General features: G+C 37.7%; 1 protein-coding gene across 1 annotated transcript; it reads right to left on the bottom strand.

Annotated features, from left to right (window-relative positions):
• Positions 1–2,339: 2,339 nt before the first annotated feature.
• On the bottom strand, positions 2,340–9,067 carry LOC145777406 (sperm-associated antigen 7 homolog). The gene is made up of 6 exons (XM_082588776.1): positions 8,241–9,067; positions 7,589–7,745; positions 6,111–6,173; positions 5,438–5,549; positions 4,151–4,310; positions 2,340–3,396 (listed from the first exon to the last, which is right to left on the bottom strand). The coding sequence occupies exons 1-6, from the start codon at positions 8,317–8,319 to the stop codon at positions 3,296–3,298; spliced, it is 672 nt and encodes a 223-aa protein (XP_082444902.1). The 5' UTR covers positions 8,320–9,067; the 3' UTR covers positions 2,340–3,295.
• Positions 9,068–13,683: the final 4,616 nt, after the last annotated feature.

Genomic DNA, 13,683 nt, shown 5'->3' with positions numbered 1-13,683 from the left:
CAGGATGCGTTTATGAGATGTTTGTAACCTTCTTTGAATTTAAGTTTAACCGTTTTAAAGTTCATAAGTGCGTAGCCTACAAAAAATTAGGTTTTTATCCCCACTTTACAGTCAGTAAATCAAAACAAATAAAAGATTGCAAGTTATAGTTTTGAGTTGTGATAGGGAGAAAGAGAGATTGCAGATAGGTATCAATCCCCTACTCTTGTGACCACCTATATGTAGGCTATTGGACCCTAAAATGTTCAGAAAGCGACAAAACATTATAATTTGTCAAAACCTTCAAATCCCCTATACAATTTTTAGATGTTCAACTTTTGATTGTTCATTTCGCGTATAGTATTTGTTTTGCTGTTTTGAAGCTCTGGTCCTTCAAAAAATCGTTTTGCAAGATTTTCCAGTCTCTTAAGGACCCAGAATCTAGATCAGTTAACATGGCCTACAACTGCTGTAGTTGGTTTGTTTTTAAATTTTTATCCTCGGATTGACAAAACCTTGGAAAACGTCACTTACCGCATAAGTTATTCTTGGTAGTTTCGCATACTTGTAAAGACTCTTAACGCAGGGCCGGTTACCGAGATTGGCAGTGTAAAATTTTCCGATTGTTGAAGTGTTGTTGCCAGGGGGCCTCCCACAATTATTTTATTCAGCATGTGCCGTTGAATGGAGGGCAGTCCTGAAATGCGTTGCGCAAGCGCACACCCAGAGAGTCGAACCAGCGCGGCGTGATCTTGAGCCGGGCGCGTTACCACTGAGCTGACGAGTCATCGAATAACTTCGATGACAGCTGATATATTGTTGGTACTAAAATATAGATTATTCGGCAATTAAATGGTGAAAATATTATAAATGTGGTCAAGTCGAGGAACTAACGCTCCATAGGCTATGTTAGGTTTAGGCTATATGTTAAGAAATTAGCTACCGAGCCTGCTATTTCTGACCTGCTACAACAAGATCTCCATTAGCCCATCTAAATGACCCTGTAGTTCTTAACTTCAACTAAGCTATTAGCCTACTTGCAGTTTCCACAACTAGTGAGGCAGTCAGCGTTGTGCTTTTGTTTCTTTTTGAAAGAACTGGAAGTTTCAGTAGGCTGTCCTCAATCTGATAGTGCCAATAAGCAAGCAAAACCAGCCTGTCAAGTTTTGCTTCAAATTAACGCACAGTTCACGGTGAAAACTCACCATACACGTGTTGTCGTTGGTTAAGATTTTAGCCCCAGGCTATTTGTTGCCATTTAAAACGGCGGACATTGAAACTATATGTTATTAATTTCCTTCTGCGTTAGACGTAACATCTTTTATGTAGTGCCGTGTGGGCCTAGGCAACAGTAGAACACAGACCACGGTACTAGCATACAGACCTATAGACCACATGTAGACCTGTTTAAATATAAATTTTGCCAAAAATTGAATTCCAGTAAAAAAGGAGCAGACCGACACAGGTTTTTTATAAGTTGCAAATGTGAGTTTTGAAGTAGCCCCACTGTATGTTAAACTCAGCGAGAAATTCTTAGCCTTGCAGATACTGGTCGTGCACATCTAGCCTACGGATATCCATCAGGAAAATATTTCGCGTGAAAAAATTACTCTTGATATCTACTAGATTTTTTCGATTGTTGTTGCATGAAACAGCAAGAGTCTCAGGTTATCGTTCTATTTCGGCTTTAATAAGTTTTTACAGCAACATAAGTGGAAGGCTGACTTGCTTCACGAATGCATTGGCCAGCTCAAAAGTTGAAATATAAGTACCTAGCCTAAAGTAGGATATCCACACGATCTACTTGTTCTATCATATCATTCTCTTATCTTTTTCCAGCTAGTCGCGTCTCAGACCCAGTTTTTCTGTCTTCTATTGTCCTAAGACGCACTCCGATTGGACATTGCCATATTATGAAACTTACCTTTTCCTATAAAATCTGTGGGCTACTTTTAAGACGTGTTCGTTCATACTTCTCCTGTTCGTTAGGCCAAGATACTCTATCTGAGCTTAAAATTCACTCCAGTGACTAGAACCAAGACTCTCCAGAGCGAAAGTAGACTTACCGCACTTTTTGTGTAGCCGACAGATCGCCGGGATGGGCGGGTAAAACTTTTATTCCGGCCATTTATGATGAAGTTTTAAGAACTTCTAATTACGCGTCACCAACTTCTGGCTCCTGGCCGGAAGTTTTCTGGGATGACAATTGTCTGCATGATGACAGCGAAATGAAGAGAACATTTCATGCGTCATCTTCTTTTGCTGGAAAGAGACATGAACGTATGTGGAAAGTAGCCCCTCTATTGTGAAAGAGCATGTGTCTTCTTTCCAATAGTAGCCTACAAGAAAATGACGTCAAACAATGTTTAAACAAATTTAATAATGCAATCCCGACGCTGGTCTCTACAACCGGCAACCCTACTTCCATATCAGACGATTCGTAGAAATGTTATAAAATCCAACCCAGAGATCTAACCCACCATGTACATTTTATGCTTGAGAACCACTGCAAGAGTTTCTAAAAATATTATATTGAAGATGAAGTTGATTTCGACGATGGTTTATAAAAACAAAGTGCCGAAAGTGAAGCGCACACGATGCCGAGTGGTAAAAGTCAGGGCTGTGGAGTCAGGCAAAAATTATATTCCGACTCCTCGATTTACGTACAACTGACCGACTCCAGCTTCAGTGTTGCCAGATTTTTTATTTTTGTTTTTCTTTAAATGTAATTTCACTTAAGCTGTAATTGAAATTTAAACGGCGACTTTTCCAAAAACTGAAGAACAACACCTACGTTTTGTTGAAAAGATTTAGAGCGCAATTTGAAGACCAAGAAACAATATTTTGACAAAACATTGCAAAAATTGTATTGTTTTGATCAAGCTGGAGTCAGCCTTTTTATAACCACTCCGACTCCGGCAAAATCCTTCCGACTCCACAGCCCTAGTAAAAGTTCGCTAACTTTCATTTGACATTAGTACAGACCCCAGAGCAGCAAATTCCGGTTTTTACTCTCTGGGGAGGGTTATTTATTTATCTAATAGTTTAAGTTTTGAAAATAAGTTACAAGGCTTCAATATTGCCAAACGGACATCAAATTGCATAAAAAAACATTAATTTCAGCAACTCCAGCCAAGCAGTAACAGTGAAAGCACACATGTCAACACAAGGTGTTCCAAAGAGAAAATTGACCCTGAAACATTGAAGTTCATTGACTTCTTTCCTGACGTGGGATTGCTTGTCTGCTTTCAACAAATTGTAGCTATTCACGTTGCTTGAGTGACAGCGAAGTCAGACATATGATCACAAACAAACGTTAAGAAGCGCTATCGTTCTCAGTTTTCTGTCGCTTCTTGGCTCGGATTTCGTTCATGGTTTCCTCGATCGATCGTTGGTCGCGCTTGTTTAGACTTGGCACTGAAAGACAAGTTTGTTAAGTTGGAAGATTATTTTCAACATAGGCTATTTTTAACAATGTTAAAAATTTCATGGAAACAAAAAATCACTAACGATGAAGTACTCTCCAAATTCAATTCAAGCAAAATGCTCTTACAAACAGTCAAAAGAAGAAAATTGAAGTATTTCGGACACACAATAAGGCAAAATTCATTACAAAGATCATTAATAGAAGGGAAGATAAACGGTAAAAGAAGTAAAGGCAGACCAAGAATGATTTGGACAACAAACATCACAAAATGGACAAAATTAAGTTATGAATGTGCAGTACGCACAGCTCATGGTCGAGAACAATGGCGCATTGTATCCAACCCTCCAGACGAGGAAGGAACAAAATGATGATGAGGCTATTTGACCACAGGACTGATTCGGCACCAGAGAGGTGGTGATAAATTAAATGTGCAAATATAATATGATTTTCTAGTTTTTGTTCACACAGATCCATGACGCCGTTTTTCACAAACCAATAAGAACTATAACCCAATACGTTGATTCTGCTTCAAGATAGTCATAATTGAACACCACGTAATCGGCGTTTTGTTATAGAAACAGTAGCAACACTGCAGTATGTTTCACTAAAGTTGCTCTCCTTGAAAGGGAAGCTTATATTGAGGAATAAACTCTCCTTTAATCAAAACTTTTCTTGTAGACAAAATTGCTTGCATTCATGGAACCATGGCTATGACACACAAACAGAGCACAATAATGATCTCACCCATTCCAAACGACTGATTGGCCTCAGTTTTCCTCGCAGCATCCTTAGCCGCGGACGTGCCAATGATGTGGTTGTACTTGTCCTTGTAATTACTGGATGGAGTTGTGTTGCATGGCGGGTCGTCTGACTTTTCCAACAACCTGCTTTGCATTTCCTCCTCCTGGAAGTGGACGCAAAATTAATTCCCATCAATAACACCGTGTAGATGGTTGCGCGACACCTACCCTAATATCTCGACCAGCCAGTGGCTTCACAGGAAAGAAAAATGGATTGTTTCATTTAACTTCACGTAAAACAACGAGAAACTCTTTTCAAGACTCTATTAAAGAAAATTTTTAATTATCTCAAAAGAAATAATTTGCTTCCATAAACTTTCTCCTCCAGCGAGGACACGCAGTGAAACGGAAGTTACTGGACAAAGATTGTTCGGCACGTGGCCAATGCAACATTAATGAACAATCAGTAGCTTCACTCTTAATGTATGACGCTAGTAACAAGGCAGACTCAATTTTCCTCTGCCGTGTGAAGTAATTTTGAGCGTCGTGTGGTCGTGCTAGAGCAAGGGTGTACAAAACGTTGTGGCCAAAGGGCCATACGCGGTTTACGAATGATTGAGCTGGCCACTTGAGAGTTTACTGCTAATTTGTAATCTTAGAAACAGCTGCATTATCACTTCAGAAATTAGTGATCTTACAGGGGATTTGACCTGGTTCACCCGCAAAAACCTTGATCGCACAAGTAAGTGCTGTCAAATAATGCGGTTACGAAAACTGCCAATTTGTGAATCCTCTGATATTTTTCTGTAGAGACATATTTTTCAAATTACTGCAGAATGCAGAAGATGTTTTACTGCGAAATGTGTTTTGCGCAAGTCTCTAATATTAGATGTATTGTACTTCAACGAAGCAAAAGAATAATCACTGACTGACTGACTCTTGAAGCACGAGTACGATTGTCGCTGCGTGGAAAGGATGCGGACGTAACAATGTGCATTGTGACGCAATAAAATTAACTTCAACAGTTGTGCACCCCTGCACTATAGAGTAATAGAAAAATAAAGCAAGCAATAAATCCGAATTTCTTGGAATATAAGTTCGCCATAACTTACGTAGGAAAATAAGTTGATGATACAAGTTATTTCGAAAAATACAGCGCGGGCCACGGGTTGGACACCCCTGTGTTAGAGCCACGAGATCGGATGGAAACCGATGATGCGAATGCAAAGCCAGCAGAGAAAACTAAGAACGGGACACATTTAAAAAAAATTGGCATGAGAATAAAGATCACCTTTCTCTTCTTGCATTCTTCAGCCTTCTCCTCGTTCCAAGTCTCTCCTCTTCTGTATGCGGCTAACTCGTCTTCAGAAGCAGGGTGATCTTTCTTGAACAACATTACGTATCTGCCAACATCATGAATGCAAGTCATTATCACAAGCAGTGCCAACCAGATGGCTAACAAGCTACCGTCTGCAATGGCGGCTTTCATCTTCTGAACAGACAATTGTTAAATATTTAGAATAGAAATCCTTCGCAAGTAATCGAACATATTATGTTCCTTCGAAGCTACCGTTCGATGCATTGCCCTTGGCTGATTTTTTCAAGTTCCAGCACTTATTAACACCATTAGTGAGACTATTCCATATGTACATGCCAAACCGAGGACCGTTGTCTGGTTATAGTTGTTAAGTGACTCCTTGCAAATCCACTAATACATTTGTAAGATTTAAAAGTAGAGAAAACGCCCTCAACAATCTCGGTAAGAAAACCGGCGAAAAGATGAGGAAACAACATGGTTTGGCTGCTTTTGATGCTGTTCACAAACTTTACATGTCAATGTAGATTGCAGAAGAGTACAAACTAAAAGAGGCCAAAGTTGTTTTGTACTAAGAAAATAAAAACGCCCTCAATAAAATCAAGAGAACGAGTGATCAACTGATCATCACAGATCTTGTTATGCCTACCTGTCATGCTCCTCCTGCCCAAAAGCTTGTGTAGTGATGCCAGCTTCATCAGCCATTTCGTGTCTAAATAAGTTACAACAGGTTAAAGAGGCCACGCTGAGTGAGGTTGAAATTGAACTGAAGAAACTACCCAGCCAGCAAAATTCGTTCTTTTATATTGATTTAACGTGTGCAGACGTTGAATGGAGGTAAAAAGTATTAACTTTGTTGACTGGATAGTTTCATCAATTTAGAGTTGGCAGGTAGTTTAAAAAAATTACTCGAAGAGTTGATTGCTGTTGCACAATTGGACGATGGCGAGAAGTCGGTTTATTGCTCGAAGCTGTAGCGTTTTCCGTCTCACACAACTATCTCATTCAATTTAGATTTACTTCATTATGACGACGAGCTCCTGAAGAGAGTCAGACGAAAAGTGCTCAAGCTTCGAGCAATGACAAACTTACTCTTCCATCATCAAAGTTACAATCAGTGTTTTTTAAGATGTTTTGGGAGACCGAAGCGGTCCCCCAAATTTCTCCAGCGGTTTTCCAAAATTTGGACTTGCAACTACAGTAGAAAAGTAATAGTTGTTTCTCGCTACGTCTTATCGATAATACGAATATAGCCTACGATCAATAGTTCACGTCCGGAAAAAAAGAATAAGTGGAGGTACAGCTAACAGCTGAATCAAAGAGTTATTCACAAAAGAAGTGCACCTTCGATACTCGTCAATGTTTATTTCTGATTTATGGCGCATAATGATCAGTTTTTACGTGTGGAAACATAACAAGCAGAAGCCAACAAGCACACTTTGTTTGATTGTGCAGCAAACTTGTTTGACGGCCGTGTTGGGCAGGCTGTTTGGTCGCTCTCACAATCATGCTGTGCCTTGTCGAATAATTCATTTTATGTTGCGTTGATTGTAGGCTATGTAGCTATGGCTATTTTTTGGTATTTAAATGGAACACTTGCGGTCTCTTAAAACTACTTAGCGGTCACCCAAACCAAACCTTAAAAAAAAACCTGGTTACAACTACACACGGTGTTTGTTGCTCTGTCAACGCACAACATCAAATAGCAGCGCAAATGTAACGAAATTCTACAAGAGAGTTTCCAGCATCTTGAAGTTAAAGAAGTTCACTTAACAGTAACACTAAGCAATTAGAGTAGGCTACTACTCCATGTGATAAAAATACACTCAAGATAGTCGAGCAATACAGTGTTACAAAAGATTTCTTTTACAATAAACATAGAGCTACCTTGAAATATCTAGACTTGCAATTAAGCAAACAATTAAAACTATACATAACTACGAACAGGACGTCACTGTTTCGACCTTAAGGTCTCCTCAGTGCAGTAAATCGTACACTAGACAGAAACGCCTTATTACTGTATAAGTAGCTCTCCAGCAAAATGGAGAGATATAAGCGCAGTGCTTTCATTATCTAAATGCCAACAAAAAACATTTAATCTAAACTGAAATAATCACTCAACCTTACACTAAACTTCTTTCCAGCTTGGTCATCGCTTTTAATCGTTCTCTCATCTTCGATCCGTCCTTCACAAATTTGGAGAGTATGGCTTCAACTGTTTTTCGAAACTTTTCTTTTTGAATTCTTTCTTGCATTTTTAGTTTTGCAATCTTCTCTTCTTCACCTAAAAACAATATTTGTCACGACTGCGCAAAAATTTTTCTCAACAGAAATTTCTTTGAAACTTAATTCTAGAACATGTGAGCCTATTGATTTTGGGTAAGCCAAGTGAGTGACATTCCGATAAAATTAAATATTATGATATGCGTTTCTTCAGAACGCATATCGTGTTATTTAACTAAATGCCTGGTGAACAGCCTCATTCGATTTTTAGCATTCGAATAAAATATTCATCACTAAACAACACAGGCAGCAAATCGGTCTTTGATACAATGTTCTGCAACCGCTAAACCAAAGACCAATTGGCTAGCTGGGAGTCAGTGCCGGTACATATAAACAATAAGCATAAAGCAGCCACACAAATAAATTAGCTTCTATTCGATCATCACAATATCAGTGATACTGTGAACAATGCAGGTGTTTTTAGAAGAAAAAAAAATTCTGAGCCAAAAGTACATAAACTTTTGCTGTTGCTGAGGTGATGAAAAACATAACTTACACTTTGCTTTCTTTCTCTCATTTGCAGAGACAGTGGGAGGTTTCTCCATGGAACCAAGTATGGATCCCAGTAGATCCATTGCTGCTGTTGAACACAAAACCACAGGACCAAGAAGAAATAACCCAAGAAGCGATTTGTTTACCCCACTAAAGGAAAGTTTAACAATAGAAAATATCTGACAAACTGTTTCACAAAAGAATATCAGCGGAAGGGCTCTCCATAAAACTGACAGATGATAACATTGGAAACAACTGTATAACTTGGTATAACATTTAACATATATATATGCGAGTTATTACTATTCAAATGCTAGTGATAGTTTTAAGGTGACCGCAATATTAAAAAAGGGTTTCCGTTCCTTTCTCAAACAAGATGTATTAAGGTTATCGTCAAAAGTGACAGTAGGCTTCCACCTTAAAAGAAAGTCTGCCCTTGGGTGTCCAGATGACTATTTCTAAATTGGTTGCATGGCCAAGCAATGAGAGCACTGGTCCGACACCATTTAAGATTATACGGCTGTGTATTTGTTAAGACACTTAAAGGGTAAGCATACCTGAAAGTGGACACAAAGATTGGAACCCTTGCCTTTCAGTCCACTTAACCTAAATATTTACCAACCGAGCAATAGTTTGGTATGACAAAAATAATGGCTATTCCCTGCAAGAGCCGTGAACTCGTTTGAAAAGATAGCACACGACTGCGTTATGAAAAATCAAAAGATTAATTTAACTGCAAAAGCTTGCTTTACAATTGCTTAGATAGCTTGTACAATTAATTGTGCATAAATTCTATCAGCAAATTGTCAAACAAACTTTGAAGAAACAAAAATTAGCTTCACCTTAGTGGAATTTGATGAAAATTTTATAATATCCTTTCATGTTTTGAAAATTCAACTATTTTGTGAGCTTAAGTACACAGTCAACTATTCCAGTGCTGCCATGTAATTGTATACAAACTTAATGATGGCACAAATTAAGACTAAATAGGTACACAAAATGTATGAAAATCCTTTTTCTTTAACGCCAATAAAACTGAAAGTGCTGCTCCAATGAAAGATAGTTGAAAGAACCAACGAATGAACTTCAAACAGCAACATCCATGTGAGAAGAATAGACCACATCATTGCTTTCAAATTTATCTATTAAAACACTATCAAGCTTTATGACACCTATCATCTAAAAAAAAGAAAATTTTATTCACGAGTATGATCAAATAGTTAGATATAAATAAGTTGATCAAAAACGAAAAAAAAAAACATTTTAATTGATTAAAAAAGAAATTTCTCGTTCAAATTACTTCAAACAGACTATTTCAGTGCAAAGTTAAAAAGACAAATACGGCTAATGTGCGCCACAGGTAGCAACAATTCAGAGAAGCAAATGTTCAAACACATGATTAAGTTACAAGTAAAAATTGAATAAAGCATAAATCAGTTCTTCCTCAACTACCTTTGAAGGCAGAAATCAACCTAAATTAAAAGACAATCAAGCCATCTCACAAAATGCAAAGTTGTACACAGGGCTGTGAAGTCGGAGGAATTCTGGCGTGTCCGGAGTCGTTAAAAAAGACAATTGTTGGGTGATAACTATCCCTTGTGTTTGAGGTACCGTATATATGAAGGATAGGTCTTCGTATTATCTAAAGTGAGGCAGGTGAAAAGATCTTTTCTACAACCTATCCACGCTAAAATTTGCAACCAGAAAACCAACAGACAGACCAAATTCAATGTCAGAACAGCTTTGCTTGAGGATTTCTAAATGAAATGTATTTGACACTTCTGTGTTGCATTTTCGGACATGTTCGGTTGAGCTATCCAGGGATATCTATAACCCTGGAGCTATCTTACAACTTACTTCCAAACTATAGCACATAATGACAATAAAAAAAGCTCATTTTTCACAGCAATGTCTCGCATTAATCACAGTGGCGGTTCTTAATTTCACAAAAACCTACACACATGAAGTGAGTGAGATTAAAATCTGTTCAACAATTTAAGCGAAGTTTCTTAAAAGTTACTGAATCCAAACATCTATTTTTGGGCAAAACTTGAACAGACTATGCTACACTTCACAATATCACACATTGTGATATTCCTCTTACCAGCAGTCGACATGCAATATACCACAGATCTCTAAGCTCCTATATTTTTCTGGCGACCAAGCATGACTTATCACAGGTCTTTCAGGGAGTCCAAATTTCTCGCGCCAGACAACCAATATACAAAATCTTTTAAAAATTCATGTTTTTAAAAATCCGCTAATTAACAGCGTTTTTGCGTTCACTTGAATAACAATGCCAACAAGGCCCTGAAACACATTTGCAGTTGCGTTTGAATCTACTGCTTCTCAAGAAAGTGTAGAGCTAGTCTTCGAGGTTTTATAGGTTGCTGAGTCTCTTTGCGAAACTTTTATTAGTAATATTTCTCGGAGTGGAGAAAAGTAGGCTTGTGGAAGCTGGTGAGCAATCATGGCCTAACGGCGCGATAGTTTCAAAGGCCATTTAACGACTTATCAGAGGCCATGGCCGTTGAGAGCTTAGAGACCTAATACCAGCATGGCTAGAATGGGCTTAATAACAATATTAAGGCAAGTTGGAGATAAATAAATGCACGACATGACATAGTAGTGGCCACAATGTTACTTGAAGCATAAACGCGTTTACACATACAGTGGTCAAGAATTGAAAGATTCCACCAATATCTTGTAATATCTTTTTTTTTAAAACGACAAAAGTATATTTAAATAAAAGTCCAGGACCAGCAGAACACAAAAAGACCCTTTTTGTGACACCCTTTAAAATTGTTTAAAATAAAGTAGAGGTCAGTTTCTTGAATTAAGAAAATTGTTTGCATAAAAACTCACGACTAAAGTTGATCAAATACATTACATGGGTGTGGCGTGTCATTAACTAGGCCTTGAGTATTCTTCTTCCTAAAAGGTATTGACAAAGTTCAAAACTCGATTTGTTTGCTACTACCGTATTTCGCTTAACACGACTGTACTTTACCAAGTATAATATGCAGTACCGGTACATCTGTTGAGGATGAGCAAGCATAACACAAATACATGAGAAACTAGTGCTAAATAAAATCCAAAATACACCTAAAATATCATTCTAAGAAATAAAATAATTGTGTTTCGCATTTCTTCAGGATGTCCATTGCGGATGATTCGACTAACATAAATCTAAGCACAAAGAAATATGAGCTGGTCTTTAGTAAAATTCTATAATAAAAGAATCTGACTGAATGAGTAAACTTAAATACTAAGCAAAATGTTGTCATACAAATACAGTACTCTCAATCATCTCTATGAGAACACTATGTTGCAGAGTACTGATATCAGAATAGGTAAAGATTTGCAATACTAAGATAACCTTACCACCTCCAATTAAACATGTGGTTTGACACTATGGAGTCAGGGGTGGTCAAAAGGAGCCCAAGAAGAAACCAAGATCCTTATAACAAAAAAAATAATACACAATCAAATAATGGTCGCTCAAAGCTATCAACACTGTCAATTAAACCAAATTGTAGTTGAGACGGATTTTTAGCAAAGTGAACGACTGTCTCAGAATTGTCACATTTCAGAAAGTTATTTTTTATACTGGCAACACCTTTGACTTGCAGTAAATTCTGAAAAACTAGGAGGCAAAGTTCAGATTTTGTTGATGTGAAAATAATGCAGTGTTGGTGAGTTTAGCAGTCCTGAGAAAGCGTTAGATTGTACTGTCAGTGTCTAATGATTTTAATTCGAATTGTATGTGAGGTACAGTATATTCTGAGAAATAGCACTGAGGTGAAATGAATTGACACAAGACAAGCAGTTATGCTAGTTTGTCTAAAGGCAACAGATCAGTTGACTTCGTTCATGTGGGACTGTTTTGAACTTAGCCTCAGAGGCCTTGGGACAAAAGGCATTATCTGAGCAAATTTTCGTTTTTTATGCAGATGTAGTTGAATAAGTTTCTATACTTTGTAACATAGGCGCCGACTTGTATTTTTGCACGGGATGGCGGATAGCACAATATGGCAACATAAAAACTTTCAAACTGCATGTTTTTGTTTGATTTTTACTAAGCGTGTTTCGTAGATGCAATTGTCTTTTCACACCTGATTTGTAGCTCAATAATTTACAAAGCCACTTTAAAATAAAGCACAGGAAGTATGTCGTGAATTTTATTGTTACGTTGCTGCTCTGACACTTAACATTTGGCAAAAGTATTTTTGCGAACAGCAGCTCTGTCAATCCAACTGTTAATCAACTGGTCAAGTTGTAACCGTGAAGCTTCAGCTTGATAAACATTTAAAATTAGGACGTGGTTCAATCGCTGTTGCGTCATGGTAGATCGCAAGTAGGTTTTTATGTGCCTGAGTGCACTAAACGATCGCTCCGCCTCGCAGGTGGTGGAAGGCAACGATAAGTATATTTTCACAATGCAGACCACGTTTGGAAGCATTAATGAAATTGTTTCATTGCTTGCAAATAGATCAAGCAGTTGCGACATAGTTGACAAAAATCTGTTTTTAACATTGTTACAAAACGTGTAAATTTGCAGAACGTTAAAACTGCTACTTTACATACTAAGTGCACTTTTCAAATAAAACTCAAATAGTTTCAAAAATTGCATTTTTTTAATGAAATTTGAAAATAGATATTCATTTAGGGGGTGGAGCCATCAATCATCGAGATAATTTTGTTTCCAAGTATTTTATAGCTGTCATAATTTTTGCGATATTATAAGCAGTTTAAAATTTAAAAAAAAAGATTTTTGAGGGAGGCAATGGAAATTGGAAAGATCGTATTTTATTGATTAATAAATCCCATTGTAAACCTAACAAATGTAACAATGACTTATGACAAGTAACAAATAAAACGATCGCAACAACAACAAGGAAAAAACTCGTTCACGTAGCTTGCTTGATGTTACGCGAGTATCATGCTTGTGACAAAAACAATCATTTTCTTCGCAATACTGTATTGGTTCACCTCTTGCTTTACGTTGACTTGAAGCGAAAACCAATGATCAAAAAAAAGATTTAAACATCCGTTCAAATTACATTTATTTGCAGTAAGCAATGTAACCTAAACGGGGTGGCTGCCACCCCGCCACAGCGGTTATGGGGTGGGGTGGCCACCCCGTAACCCCGTAAGTCGGCGCCAGTGCTTTGTAATATTATGAATGTGAGACGCTTTATGGGAGAAAAAATTGGACTGCGGTACCAACTGGTGAGGAAGATGGGGAAAGTAATGATGATTGTCTGCAAGATAGTGAGTAGGAAGACGAGTATGTCCATCCTGGAAACAATATTGATTCTTCATTCAATGAAAGCAGCGGTAGTGACTTTGGTGAAAAGCTATAGACCTATGCTGGTCAATACATACCATACGTGTTAAGTATAAACTGCAATGCTGTTTACCCGCAAGGTTTATAATTCGCGGTT

The sequence above is a fragment of the Aplidium turbinatum genome, chromosome 9, assembly GCF_918807975.1.
Source record: "Aplidium turbinatum chromosome 9, kaAplTurb1.1, whole genome shotgun sequence".
NCBI classification, from domain to species: domain Eukaryota; kingdom Metazoa; phylum Chordata; class Ascidiacea; order Aplousobranchia; family Polyclinidae; genus Aplidium; species Aplidium turbinatum.
This window is presented reverse-complemented; position numbering and strand designations above follow the sequence as displayed.